Here is a 14,254-nt window from a genome sequence, read left to right on the forward strand (position 1 = left end):
GGGACGGAACTGAAGACGTGGCTCTCGGCGTTCCCAAGGGCCTGAACTATACTGGCAAGGTGAGAGAGAGAAAGAGAGAGAGAATGGGGATAGATTAGTAAAGGGAAGGGGTAAGTAGAAAGAGTAGTGACTTATAATAATGAGAAGGAAGGAAGATTGTAACTAGTGTGTGAAAGATGGAATAAGTGAGGGGTGAGAGGGATTAAATAGAGGGAGAAGGGGAGAAAAATTTTACGTTGGTGTAGGTGAGGGGAGTGAGAATAAAAGGGTTAAAAATGGTGAGAGAAGAAAGAAAATTGGATGATGATGAGAGGTGAGAGAGACTGGGGAGACTTCACAGAGAGAGAGAGAGAGAGAGAGAGAGAGAGAGAGAGAGAGAGAGAGAGAGAGAGAGAGAGAGAGAGAGAGAGAGAGAAAGGAAAGGGATATGAGTAGGTTTAGATGAACGTTTAGAGAAAGTGAGTGAAGAGAGAGAGAGAGAGAGAGAGAGAGAGAGAGAGAGAGAGAGAGAGAGAGAGAGAGAGAGAGAGAGAGAGAGAGAGAGAGAGAGATTAGACCACAAAAGGCAGGAAGGTAGAGCCTAATTATTAGATTTATTGATATATAGATAGACAGATAGGCCTAAGAGAGAGAGAGAGAGAGAGAGAGAGAGAGAGAGAGAGAGAGAGAGAGAGAGAGAGAGAGAGAGAGAGAGAGAGATTGTTCAGATAAAGTACATTACATACATGTTTGCGGAGAGAGGCTAGGAAATTGTAGCTTCTGATGAACACAAAGGAAGAGATAATGTAAAGCAGTTCGTATTATCAGTTGCAGCTCATGTCAACAGGATATCCTCACACACACAACCATCTGACGTCAGTAACACATGCACATATCTTACCTAACATTTGCATAATTACACGAGTGAATGTATGTACGTATGTGAGTGTGAGTTGCCATACACGTGTTGACTTAATACACGTACACACAGGTAGACAGGTGTACATAAAGGGTTAATTAGAATATTACAGGTAACCCTTTTATTAATTAGCATCTTTGTAATGCTGCTTCAGGTGTGTGCCTCGACAGGTTTGTAGTTCACAGGATTGGTAACACTGCTTGGCTTATTACTATTACTATTATTATTATTATTATTATCATTATTATTATTATTATTTTGTATGTGTGTGTGTGTGTGTGTGTGTGTGTGTGTGTGTGTGTGTGTGTGTGTGTGTGTGTGTGTGTGTGTGTGTGTGTGCCTTTAAGCTTAAGTACGCATGGCATGTTTATTTTATGTACGTATTACGAGCATGTGTGTATATCTGTGTGCCTACAGTTTAAGTACACACACACACACACACACACACACACACACACACACACAAGGCATGTGCTCATGTTAATTACTAACGTAATTTATGTGACAAACTCTCTCTCTCTCTCTCTCTCTCTCTCTCTCTCTCTCTCTCTCTCTCTCTCTCTCTCTCTCTCTCTCTCTCATTTCAGGTTTATTTTTCATTATTATTATCTCTAATCATTATTATTGTGTTATTATTACTACTGTTGTTATTATTATAGTTGTCATCGTTGTTGTTGTTGTTGTTGTTGTTGTTGTTGTTGTTGTTGTTGTTGTTGTTGTTGTTGTTGTTGTTGTTGTTGTTGTTGTTGTTGTTGTTGTTGTTGTTGTTGTTGTTGCTGCTGTTGTTGATGATGATGATGTTTTTTTCGCCGTTATAATGGTGATGGTGATGGTGGTGGTGGCGGTTGTGGTGGTGGTGGTGGTGGTGGTGATAGGCGGGTGGTGGTGATTGTGGTTGTGATAATGATGGTGGTGATGGTGGTGATGATACAAATTTGCCGTCTTCCTCTTCCTCCTCCTCCTCCCCGTCCACCTGCCTACCTCCGCCTCTACCTCCTCCTACTATCTTATTTTCTTCCTCCTCCTCCTCCTCCTCCTCCTCCTCCTCCTCCTCCTCCTACTACTACTACTACTACTACTACTACTACTACTACTACTACTACTACTACTGCTGCTGCTATTACTACTACTACTAGTACCCTCGTATTTTCCTCCTGCTCCTCTTCGTTCTTTTCCTCCTCCTCTTTCTCCTCCTCCTCCCCCTCCTCCTCAGGGTCTGTTGCTATTTGGTCTTCCTTTGTATTCTTCTGTATTCCTCCTCCTCTTCCTCCTCCTCCCCACACAGCCCAGCCTATACATAAGAATGGAAGCATGTTGAGAATATACACAAATATACACATGCATATTTTTTAAAGCATGAATCCAAACAAATGAAATATTTATGTTAAGGAAAAGAAGCATGAAAAATGAATGAGGAAATTTGTATAAATGCTTGACTGAAGACGAATGAAGACGCTGAAATGTTAGTAATGGAAGAAATGCATGATAAAATATGAAATGTGATGAAAGGAAGGTGAAGAGGAAACAAAAGCATGCAAGAATGTTAATATTTAAGAAGCATGGGAGGAAAATATTAAAGATGAAATATTGAGAAATTAATGGAAAAATACTACCATGGAAAAGATTAGTTAAGAGATAGATCAGAATAAAAAAAAAATAGAGAAAAAATAGATTATATGAAATTTTTTAATGAAAGGGAAATAGTTTCAAGGCTACTATTTCAGAAACGAATGAAAAAAAAAATTTGAGGGAAAGAATAAAGATGACAACAGATGAAGCGTAAAAATAGATACAGTTAAGAGAAAAAAGAAAAAAACATTTAATTTTTGTACGAAAGGCAACTTTATAACTATCATTTCAGAAACAAACGAAAAAAAAGAAAATAAAGATAATCACGAATGAAACAAAAATAGAGAAAAAAAACATTCGATTTTGTACGAAAGGTAAACAACTTCAATTTTTTTTATTATTTCAGAAACGAATGAAGAATAAAAAAAGACAGTTACAAGCGAAACAAAAATAAATATATAAATAAATAAATAAGTAAATTAAATAAATAGATAAGGATATATAATAAGAAAGCATGTTTGTAACCAACTTAATAAAAAAATGAACTGAAAAAAAGCATGACTCGATACTGAACGAAAGGAAATGAAGAACAAAAAATCGATGTTCTGTGGAGCATGAGAGAAAGAGAGCATGCTGCAATGGTGTCACGTGTCAGAAAGCATCGTTCAGACCAAGCTTATGTTCAATGCGACTTAACGAAACAACATGAAACTACTGCCTGGCTGTCTGTCTGTATATTCGTCTGTCTGTGGATGAAAAAAAAGAATAAATATATATAAAAAAAGTGTGCATGTTATATTAGTGAGAGAGAGAGAGAGAGAGAGAGAGAGAGAGAGAGAGAGAGAGAGAGAGAGAGAGAGAGAGAGAGAGAGAGGTTTAGAACAGTAGTAGTAGTAGTAGTAGTAGTAGTAGTAATAGTAATAGTAGTAGTGATAGTTACACTAATGGTGGTGATAGCTGTAGTAATGGTGATGATAGTGAATGATGGTGATGAGAGATAGTGAAGGTGACGTGTATCTGGTGTTGATGGTGTGGGCGTGTTGGTGTATATAGGCCCTACAGAACCACCTAAGAAGAGAAGAAGAGGAGGAAGAGGAAGACACAGAAAAGGAGGAGGAGGAAGAAGAAGAAGAAAACACGAACACAAACATAAGAAACAGAAGGAAGAGAAAAGGGAAGAAAAACAAGCGAATGACAACAACAACAACGAAAACAAAAACAAAGAAACGGAAAGACAACAGAAGAAGAAAAAGGAGAAAGGAAGAACGACAGAAAACAAACAATAACAGACACAAGCGAGAGGTAAGAAAGAAGAGGCAAGAAGAAGAGGAGGAGGGAGAAGAAAAAGAAGAAAGACTGACATGGCAAGGCTGGTTTGAAAAGACAGGCTTCCTATTTCTACCGGAGAAGGAGGAAGGATATCAAAGTTTATCCTTACCTGATTCCTTCACACCAGAGCGCCCTTCCTACGGTGCCTCGTCCTTAGCTATTGGTGGCTTCAGCGGGGGTGCCAGCAGGAGGGATGTGGCACTGGGCACTCCAAGGGGCCCAGACAAGACAGGGGCACTCACTGGGAAGGTATGGTGGTGGTGGTGATGGTGATGGTGCATTGTGGGGGATGTTGCTGGTGTTGATGGTGTTTTCGTGTGTGTTTTGATTGCTTTTGTTGGTGGTGATGCATTGTGGGTCGTGTGTAATGTTGTTTGTGTTGTTTTTATTTGTTTTGTTTTTTCTGTGTGTTTTTTCAGTCTCTCTCTCTCTCTCTCTCTCTCTCTCTCTCTCTCTCTCTCTCTCTCTCTCTCTCTCTCTCTCTCTCTCTCTCTCTCTCAGTAGTAGTTCTGTTCGATGTTGTTGTAGTTGTAGTAGTCATTGTTGTAATGGCAATAGTAGTAGTAGTTGATGTTATTGTTGTTGTGATTAGATGTTTTATTTATGGCTATTTTATCTATCGTCTGTTTGTTTATCTGTCCGTTCGCCTGTGCGTGTGTCTGTCTGTCTGTCTCTAGGAATCGCTTTTGTCAGTGTTTACTGTTTCAGCTGATCGTCATATTTTTTGTTGACATAAATCAGCTGGTGTACTCCTTTCGCTCGATATGAAAACAAAAGGATGCTGCTTCCACAGTCTGCTTGTCCGGATGGCTTCTTTCAATGTTTACGTGTTTCAGCTGATCGTCATGTTTTGTCGACATACTGTATAATTTATGAGCTAGAGTCTTCCTTTCGCTCGTTATCAAAAGAAAAGGATAGTGCTTCAATGCTTCTTTCGCGGTATCTGTGTTTGAAAGGGATGCTCTTGTTTTGTTTGCGTGTATCAGCTGGTGTGGCTCACTCGCTAGCTGGCTCGCTCCCCCACGTGGCTTGGAAAGATGTAAACAAACTGCGACCGTACTCTGAAACGCTTCCGCGCCGCATCTCCACTACATTCAAAAGGCTTTAGTAGATGCTATACGGGTTTTGAAGGATATTTTCATGTTTCTAGTGATTAGTTAGTAAGATTTCCATATCATTATTAACACGAGAAATATTCTTGAGAACTCGGCTAATCATCTCTAAAATTTTTGAAAATAATCTTGAAGTTACACGGGTTTTGAAGACTTTTTACGGTTCTAGTGACAGATTAACAAGATTTCCACATTATTAACAGGAAAAACAGTCTTGAGAACCTAGCTAATCATCTACTTTGCCTTTGAAAATAATCTTGATGAAATGACAAGGATTTTTAAGAATGTTTTTTATGGTTAGAGTAACAGATTAATAAGATTTCTGCGTTTTTAACAGAGAACCCAGTTAATCATCTCTGTGGCCTTGGAAAATAATCTAAATAAAGTGACACGGGTTTTCAAGGGCAATTCTACGATTATATTGACAGATTAACAAGACTTTTCACTTTATTAACAGAAGAAACAGTCTTGAAAATCGTAGTTAATAATTTCTGTGGCCTTTGAAAATAGTCGAGGTGAGAGAGCAGAGCGTTTCAGAATACGAATCTCCTTTTATGCCTTTTTGATCAGCAATATATATTTCTTTTGCATTTCTTTCAGGACTGCCTTTGCATTTTTTTCTTTTTATACGCATCACCACTTTTCTCGTGTGGTGATGCAAACTGATGACTCTGCTTCTGTGACCAGCATATATGTGTTTCCAGGACTGGCTTGCTATTTCTATGACTATATCACTGTTGTTTCTCATATGACGGTGATTGAATGGTAATGTCTGGTGTATGTACGGTGAATGGTGATGTATATTTATGCTTCTTGTGTCTCTTGTGGCTCATTACTCTATGCTTTTTTTGTTATTCTTCCTATTATTATTATTATTATTATTATTATTATTATTATTATTATTACTATTATTATTATTTGTTGATTTCATTTTTTTCTTTCACATTTTTTTCTTGTTCATTTAATAATTGTTTTGATAGTTTAATGTTTACTCTCTCTCTCTCTCTCTCTCTCTCTCTCTCTCTCTCTCTCTCTCTCTCTCTCTCTCTCTCTCTTCGTGACAGCCACTTTTCATGAACAGAGTCATGCAAAAAGTAATTTATTCATAGCCACTTTGCACCACTCTCTCTCTCTCTCTCTCTCTCTCTCTCTCTCTCTCTCTCTCTCTCTCTCTCTCTCTCTCTCTCTTGTAACAGGGTTTATAGGAAGAGACAGAGAGAGGAGGAGGAAGAGAAGGAAGAGGAGGAGGAGAAGGAGGAGGAGGAATGCACGTTACGGGTCACCTCCTCCAACCTCTTATAACCTCCTCCTCTCCCTCCTCCTCCTCCTCTTCCTCCTCCCTCCCTTCCTTCCTCCCTCCCTCCCTCCCTCCATCCCTCCCTCCCTCCCTCCCTCCTTCGTTTATTACCGCTACTCTCCTTCCTCCTCCTCCTCCTCCCTCCCTCTCCACCTCCGCCTCCTCCATCTCCTCCTCCTCCTCCTCCTCCTCCTCCTCCTCCTCCTCCTCCTCTATATTTTTTCTCCCCTACTGTCATGAGAAGAGAAGGAGGAGGCATTGTTTCCTTTTCCTCCATTCCAGGGAGATAAAACTTAATCTCTCTCTCTCTCTCTCTCTCTCTCTCTCTCTCTCTCTCTCTCTCTCTCTCTCTCTCTCTCTCTCTCTCTCTCTCAGGAGGCGAGAATAAGTAAAAAAAAGAGAAGAAAACATTTGTGCCATCTGGCGCACACACACACACGCACACAGACACACACACACACACACACACACACACACACACACACACACACACACACACACACACACACACACACACACACGGTGACTCCACAAGGAGCGTCCGTCAAAACAAACAGGAACATAATAAAGAGCTAGGAAAAAAAAATAATTGGTTTACATGTCAGTTAATGGCGAAGATAATTATCCGTTTTTTGTTGAGTTCCCCCGTGCATAGAAAACGAGGGTACGGTTTGCAGATCCTATTATTAATTGATGAATCTCTTAATGAATTCTTTGATGCCTTTAGTTAAGTATTGTCTTAGCTTTTTGTTTGTTTGTATCTAGTCCAACTCTCTCTCTCTCTCTCTCTCTCTCTCTCTCTCTCTCTCTCTCTCTCTCTCTCTCTCTCTCTCTCTCTCTCTCTCTAGCTATTTGTCTTAGAGAGAGAGAGAGAGAGAGAGAGAGAGAGAGAGAGAGAGAGAGAGAGAGAGAGAGAGAGAGCAATTTTCATTCTTTCACCTCTTTGCATTCCTTAGATAAAATTAATTACGAACAACAGGTAATAATGAAGGAGAATCTCTTTCCTTCTCTCCTTCCTTCCTTGCTTCCTTCTTTTTGCTTAATCATCCAGTTTTTTTTTTTTATTCTCACGTTTTTTTCTTCTTTTTTTCCTTCTTCCACCTTTCTTTTGTCATCAAATTCACATTTTTCACTGTCATTCCTCTTACTATTATTAATTTCTCAACCTGTCTCCCCCAGTCACTACTACTACTACTACTACTACTACTACTACTACTACTACTACTACTACTACTACTACTACTACTACTACAACCACCCTCTGAACACCACCACAACCACCAATACAACCCAACCCAACCCTCGTCTCACACAACCCAGATGACCACCACCACCACAACTCACAATCCCACAACACCATCTATCCACGACCCAAGTACTTACAACCACCACCACCACCACCACCTCCACCTCCCCCAACACAACCTCCCGTCTCTCACAATACAGGTGGCTCTCTTCACGGAACACCTGCGGCCAATACAGAACATCACAGGGGTACCAGCTTGGGTCTTACTTCGGGTACTGTCTGGCGGTGCTGGACTTCAACAAGGATGGCCTGGACGATATTGTGATAGGAGCGCCCCTTTACACTGACTATGAGGACAGGGAGATGAAGTTTGAGGTCGGCAGAGTCCACGTGGTGCTTCAGAATAGATTGGTAAGTGTTTCAGTGTGAGAGAGACTGTGTAGTAGTAATAGTAGTAGTAGTAGTAGTAGTAGCTTTGAGGTCAGAAAAGATTAGTGTTTAAGTGTGTTTTTCTTAGTGTTCTTTTGTGTGTGTATGTGTGTGTGTGTGGTAGTAGTAGTAGTAGTAGTAGTAGTAGTAGTAGTAGTAGTAGTAGTAGTAGTAGTAAGAACGGTGTGAAGGGAGAAAGGCTGAGAAATTGATTATAAAAGAAGAAAAAGAATGACAGAAGTAATAAATTAGGCAAGAAAATAAAGAAAAAAGTTGTTTGCTATTGTTGATGGTGGTGGTGGTGGTGGTGGTTTTAGAAGTAGTAATAGTAGTAGTAGTAGTAGTAGTAGAAGTAGTCATTGTCGTTGTAAGTGCTTTTGCAGTGTTTGTACAAGAGAAGGAAAAAGTGATCAGAGAGAGAGAGAGAGAGAGAGAGAGAGAGAGAGAGAGAGAGAGAGGAGAGAGAGAGAGAGAGAGAGAGATTTTAACTCCCAGACAATAGGGAAATCAGATATTTAGATTTTCCAGACAGAGAGAGAGAGAGAGAGAGAGAGAGAGAGAGAGAGAGAGAGAGAGAGAGAGAGAGAGAGAGAGAGTCTGTGTCATAGGTAATCACGCAGGTATTTTCTTGGGGTCACATGTTATGGGAGGAGGGGAGGGGGGAGGGGAGGGAAGGGAGGGAGAGAGAAAGGGAGAGGGAGGGGAGAGTAATTTGATCTACCTGGCCTGAGGGAGAGGGGGAGGAGGGAGGGGGAGGGGGTTTGATGACTCTGTTACGAGAGAGAGAGAGAGAGAGAGAGAGAGAGAGAGAGAGAGAGAGAGAGAGAGAGAGAGAGAGAGAGAGAGAGTAATTTGAAGATGAAGTAAGAGAAAGTTTGAGATAGTTGACAGCTTCATGCTCTCTCTCTCTCTCTCTCTCTCTCTCTCTCTCTCTCTCTCTCTCTCTCTCTCTCTCTCTCTCAACAATAGCGGGTGACAACTTCCATTAATTTCACGTTTCATCAAGAGGGAAGGGAGAAAAAGAGGTGGAGGAGGAGAAGGAAAATGTCTTCTTTGTAACATTTCACTTAAGTAAGGTTTTTTCATTATAAGTAAAAATGAAAAGGATTCACTACTACTACTACTACTACTACTACTACTACTACTACTATTACTACTACTACTACTACTACTATTACTACTACTACTGCTATTACTACTACTACTACTACTGCTACTGCTACTGTGACTGCTATAATTACTGCTGTTATTGAAAAAAAGTAGTAGTAGTATTAGTAGTAGTACTATTTTGTACTTTTAGCTTTCAATCATTTTCTTGATCTATTTTTTCTTTCAATTACTGTAACATAACCTAACCCATCCATCTATCTATCTACCTATCAATCTATCTATCTATCTATCTGTCTGTCTATCTATCCATCTACCCGTCTACCAGTCTATCAATCAATCTATCTATCAGTTAATCTATCTATTTAACTATCTATATATCTATTTATCTTTCTATCTATCTATCTATCAATCTATTCATCCACCACCACCACCACCACACCTGCCTCGCCGTGGACAGCTGTGCGCCTCGCCGTGTCATGGGTCATTAAGACACAGGTGCAGGTCATTAGGTGGGCAGGTGACACGCGGCCTAGGGCAGGAAGGTGACCCACTGCCCTCCCGCTTTGGCCTCGGGCAGGGGGAGCACTTGAGAACACAAAGGAAGGCCAAAGAAAGCACAGGGGAACACAAACGAAGAGCAAGTGTTAAAAGGAAAACAAAGGAAGAGCGAGAGAATGCAAAGGAAGAACAAGGGAATAAAGAGAATTAACGTTTAAAGAAAGCACAGGAGAACACAAAGGAAGGGCAAGGGAAGCACTAGGGAACACAAACGAAGAACAAATTTTAAAAAGAACCCAGGAAGAACGAGGGAATATAAAAGAAGAATTAAAGTTCAAATAAGTTCAAAGGAAGCAATGGAGAACACAAAGGAAGAACAAGAGAAGCACTGGGGAACACAAATGAAGAGTAAGGGGATACAAAGGAAGGGCAAACGCTAAAAAGGAAGAATAAATATTAGTTTCTTGTTTTGTTTAGGGAATATTTGGGGTTAGGCATTCTCTCTCTCTCTCTCTCTCTCTCTCTCTCTCTCTCTCTCTCTCTCTCTCTCCCTCTCTCTCTCTCTCTCTCTCTCTCTCTCTAAAGGAGGAAACTTGCAAAGAACTACAAATGATAACCAAAAAATAATAGTAATGATGGTGATAATAATAATGATGATGGTGATGATGTTGATGATGACAGTGACCCTATTTAACCCTGTCCTCTCCCCCCAGCACCGGTTCCGCCAGGTGGTGACCTTCACAGGAGAGGTCAGCCAGGGTCGCTTTGGCCTGTCCCTGACCAGCCTGGGGGATATCAACCAGGATGGCATTCAAGGTAACACTCACTCACCTGTCCTCTCTTACCTGGCTTGACTAAATTTCCACCTATCTTCTTATTTATTTATTTATTTATTCATTTATTTATTTATTTGTATTTAAGAAGGTATCTGGCTGAGGAATGCCCATTAAATATGCTAGTCCCTTCAAGGTAACACACTCTCTCACCTGTTCTTTCTTACCTGGCTTCACTAAATGTCCACCTGTCTTCTTATTTATTTATTTATATATTTATTGTTATTTAAGGGAGGGTCTGGCTAAGGAAATCCTACTGAATATGCCAGTCCCTTCTAGGTAACACACTCTCTCACCTGTCCTCTCTCACCTGGCTTAACTAAATATCCACCAGTCTTATTTATTGAATGACTAATTGATTAACTGATTTATTTACATATTTATTTATCTTTATTTAAGAGGGTGTCTGGCTGAGGAAATTCCACTAACACTCACTCAGCTGTCCTCTCATACCTTGCTGCACTAATCATCCACTGTTATTGTGTCTCCCTCATGCCTCACCCTTGTTCTTCAGTATTGTTGCCTAAAAAGCTGAATGAATTTGCTTCAGAAAGGCTCACTAGTACAGTATGTATCTTGAAAACCCTGCACTATATTGATCATGTACAAATACTAGTGATAAATAACCAGTATTTTCAATCTTTCATCCCTTTTTTAGGTAAACTCTGGAACTCCCTGCCTGCTTCTATGTTTCCTCCTTCCTATGACTTGAACTCCTTGAAGAGGGAGGTTTCAAGACACAACCTCCAATTATGGATGATCCTTTTGACCTTTGTACAGAGACTGGCATCTCAGTGGGTCTTTCTTTCATTCTTCTTGTTGCCCTATGCCATTGCCCCTTTTACAGGAAAAAAAATTAATGTTCCCAATGTTCCCGTCAGACATGGCAGTGGGCGCCCCCTATGGAGGTCCAGACGGCAGTGGCGCAGTGTTCATCTATAATGGCTTTGAGATCAGGAGTGGCGAACTCATCTCCGAGGAACTCAAGAAGCCTAGCCAGGTGTGTGTGTGTGTGTAATAATAATAATAATAATAAACGGTTTATTATTTAGGCAGTTGATAGTGTGTGTGTGTGTGTGTGTGTGTGTGTGTGTGTGTGTGTGTGTGTGTGTGTGTACTTATATATTTACTTTCTTCTTTATTTACTTAGGTGTAGCATACAAGGCCTGAGATATAGTAGTTTTGTCTTTGTGTTTATATATCTAGTGTTTTCTCCAAGGACCTCAAGAAGTGTAACCAGGTGTGTGTGTGTGTGTGTGTGTGTGTGTGTGTGTGTGTGTGTGTGTGTGTGTGTGTGTGTATTTACTCAGAGGTTACTTAAGTGTGGTATAAAGAGCCTGAGTTATACTGGTCTTCTCTATGTATCTATCCATCTATCTATCTATTTATCTGCCCATCTATGTGTCCAGTTCTTTTTTCTTCTCCAGTTGATATACACTCCATGCCTCTGTCACCTCTTCTAATCTGTGTATGAGTACTTTTGTATAGGAAGCAAGTATACTTTCACTCAGGATCTGTATGCATATGTAAATCACATACATAATGATTAATGACATGTCTAAATGATTATTGCAGCTTTCTTTATGATTTTATGCTTAATCTTTTCCTCCTTACACACACACACATACACACGCACATACACACACATGCATACTCGTACACACAGGTTATACTGGCAAGGGATGTTGGTCTGGGTATTCCGATGGCATCCTTTGGTTGGGCATTGTCTGGGGGCCTGGATGTGGATGGCAACCAGTACCCAGACCTCTTGGTGGGCGCCACACATGCCAATGCCGCTGTGGTGCTCAAGTAAGTGTAGCAGACTGTGGTGGTGTTTGAGTATGTGTGGTAGAGTGACTGTGGTATTTGACTGTGTGGTAGAGTGTGGTGGTGGGGTGTTTGGTGTTTGAGTGTGTGGTGGTGTAGTGAGGTGGAATGACTGTGGTGCTTGCAGTTTGTATGATTGTATTAATTTTCTTTTTATTTTTAGTTATGATATTTGCTTTTCATTTTGTATATTAATTTATGTTTGACTTTTTTTTTTTTGTCTTGAAATTTACTAGTTTTATTAGAAATTTCCTGAGTTGGCTGTACACTCCTTGCTGCACCCCCCCCACATCATTCCTGCCTTGCTACACCCCCCCCCATCACTCCTGCCTTGCTACACCCCTTCCTCTCCTTGCTACACCCCATCACCCATGCCTTGCCTTGTTACACCCCATCACTCCATCACCCCTTCCATTACTAAACACCCCATTACTCCTATCACACTACTCCATCATCCCTCCCTTCCCATCCCATCATCCCTGCTTTATTACACCCCATCACCTCTCTCCCCTTCCTTCCTATGCTTTACTCCATCACCTCATCAGATAATCCCTCTCATGGCTCTCTTCCTAATTCACCACCCCTCCCATCCCATCTTATTACCCCTATCTTAGCCCCCCATCACCTCATCACTTCTCTCTACTCCTGCCAGGTCGCGTTCCATTGTGTCACTGGTCAACCACACCCTGACCTTCTTGTCAGAGGAGGAGATCGACATTGAAGTGACCTCAGCTGCCAACAGGGAAAAGAATTGCAAGACTAGGTCAGGTCGTCTTGTGTCCTGTGTTGACCTGCAGTTTTGTGTTGGCTATGGTGGCCTTGCTGTGCCCTTGGAAATAGGTAAAGGAGTCATGATGTGTATGGAGAGAGAGAGAGAGAGAGAGAGAGAGAGAGAGAGAGAGAGAGAGAGAGAGAGAGAGAGAGAGAGAACACCTAACCTACTCCTCCATTCCCAAAGAGACAGAGAGAGAGAAAGAAAGAAACCACACACCTAATCAAACCTAACCTAGCATAACCTAGTCTCCCATTCCCAGAGAGAGAGATAGAGAGAGAAAAAAACACACCTATCCTAACCTACTCCCCCCCTTTCCTAAAGAGACAAAAACAGACGGAGAGAGAGAAAGAAAGAAAGAAACCAAACACCTAATCTAACCTAATTTAGCATAACCTACTCTCCCATTCCCAGAGAGAGAGAAAAAAATGCACCTAACCTAACCTAATACACCCTCAGAGCTGGAGGTGAAATATCAGCTGGACGAGGAGGTGAAGGACCCACGGCTGTTCTTCATGGTGACAGATAAGCAGGGGCTGAGTGAGTCACTGAGGCTGGTGCGTGGCAGGTCCCGGTGCAGGGTACACAGGACCTATGTGTCGGTGAGTGTACAGAGGGTGTGTATGTCTGTCTGTGTGGGGTGTAGTCTGGGTGTATAGAGAGGGTGTGGTGAGTGTATGTCTGCCTTTGTAGTGTGTATTGGGAGGGAAAATTTTAGTAGTGTGTGTGTGTGTGTGTGTGTGTGTTTGTATCCCTTCAGCTATCCTTTCTTTTCCTCCCTGCCTTCCTCAACCATTCCCTCACTGACACCTCACATTGAAATAACCTGTCTTTTTCTCCATCTCTCCCTTCAGCTTTCCTCTCTTTTTCTGCCTGCCTCCCTTCACCCTTTCCTGACACATACCATACATTGAAATAACCTGGCTTTTTCCTCCATCTCTCCCTCCAGCCTTTCTCTATTTTCTTCCCTGCCTCCCTTCACCCTTCCCTGACACACCATACATTGAAAATACCCTCTTTTCTTCCATTCCTTACAGAGACAACTGCATGTAGTCCTGATGGCTCCCCACACCAACCCTTATTTTCTTATGTCCTATCTCTCCCCAGCCTTCTGTGACAGACAAGCTGACTCCCCTGGGTGCCACGGTGAGGCTGGCACTAGTGGAGGGCCAGGATGCCGCCCTCAGAGTGCCACGAGCCATCAGGCCAATCTTGAACCAGAAGCAGAATCTGAGTATGACGAACACCATTGCCATCAAGAACAACTGTGGCCCGGATGATATGTGTGTGCCTGACCTGGAGTTGACCTTGAATGCGTGAGTGTTTCTGCCTTG

General features: G+C 41.5%; 1 protein-coding gene across 1 annotated transcript in view; it reads left to right on the forward strand.

Annotated features, from left to right (window-relative positions):
• Nucleotides 1-14,254, forward strand: part of LOC135092529 (integrin alpha-PS2-like) — a 73,242-nt gene that overhangs the window by 37,622 nt on the left and 21,366 nt on the right. The window contains 10 exon segments of the mRNA XM_063991121.1: nt 1-59; nt 3,521-4,045; nt 7,652-7,696; nt 7,698-7,862; nt 10,202-10,304; nt 11,203-11,321; nt 11,988-12,130; nt 12,801-12,988; nt 13,380-13,522; nt 14,028-14,236. The exon segment at nt 1-59 is cut by the window's left edge and continues 117 nt beyond it. Coding sequence (XP_063847191.1) covers nt 1-59; nt 3,521-4,045; nt 7,652-7,696; nt 7,698-7,862; nt 10,202-10,304; nt 11,203-11,321; nt 11,988-12,130; nt 12,801-12,988; nt 13,380-13,522; nt 14,028-14,236 — 1,699 coding nt within the window.

The sequence above is a fragment of the Scylla paramamosain genome, chromosome 40 (genome assembly GCF_035594125.1).
Source record: "Scylla paramamosain isolate STU-SP2022 chromosome 40, ASM3559412v1, whole genome shotgun sequence".
Classification (NCBI taxonomy): domain Eukaryota; kingdom Metazoa; phylum Arthropoda; class Malacostraca; order Decapoda; family Portunidae; genus Scylla; species Scylla paramamosain.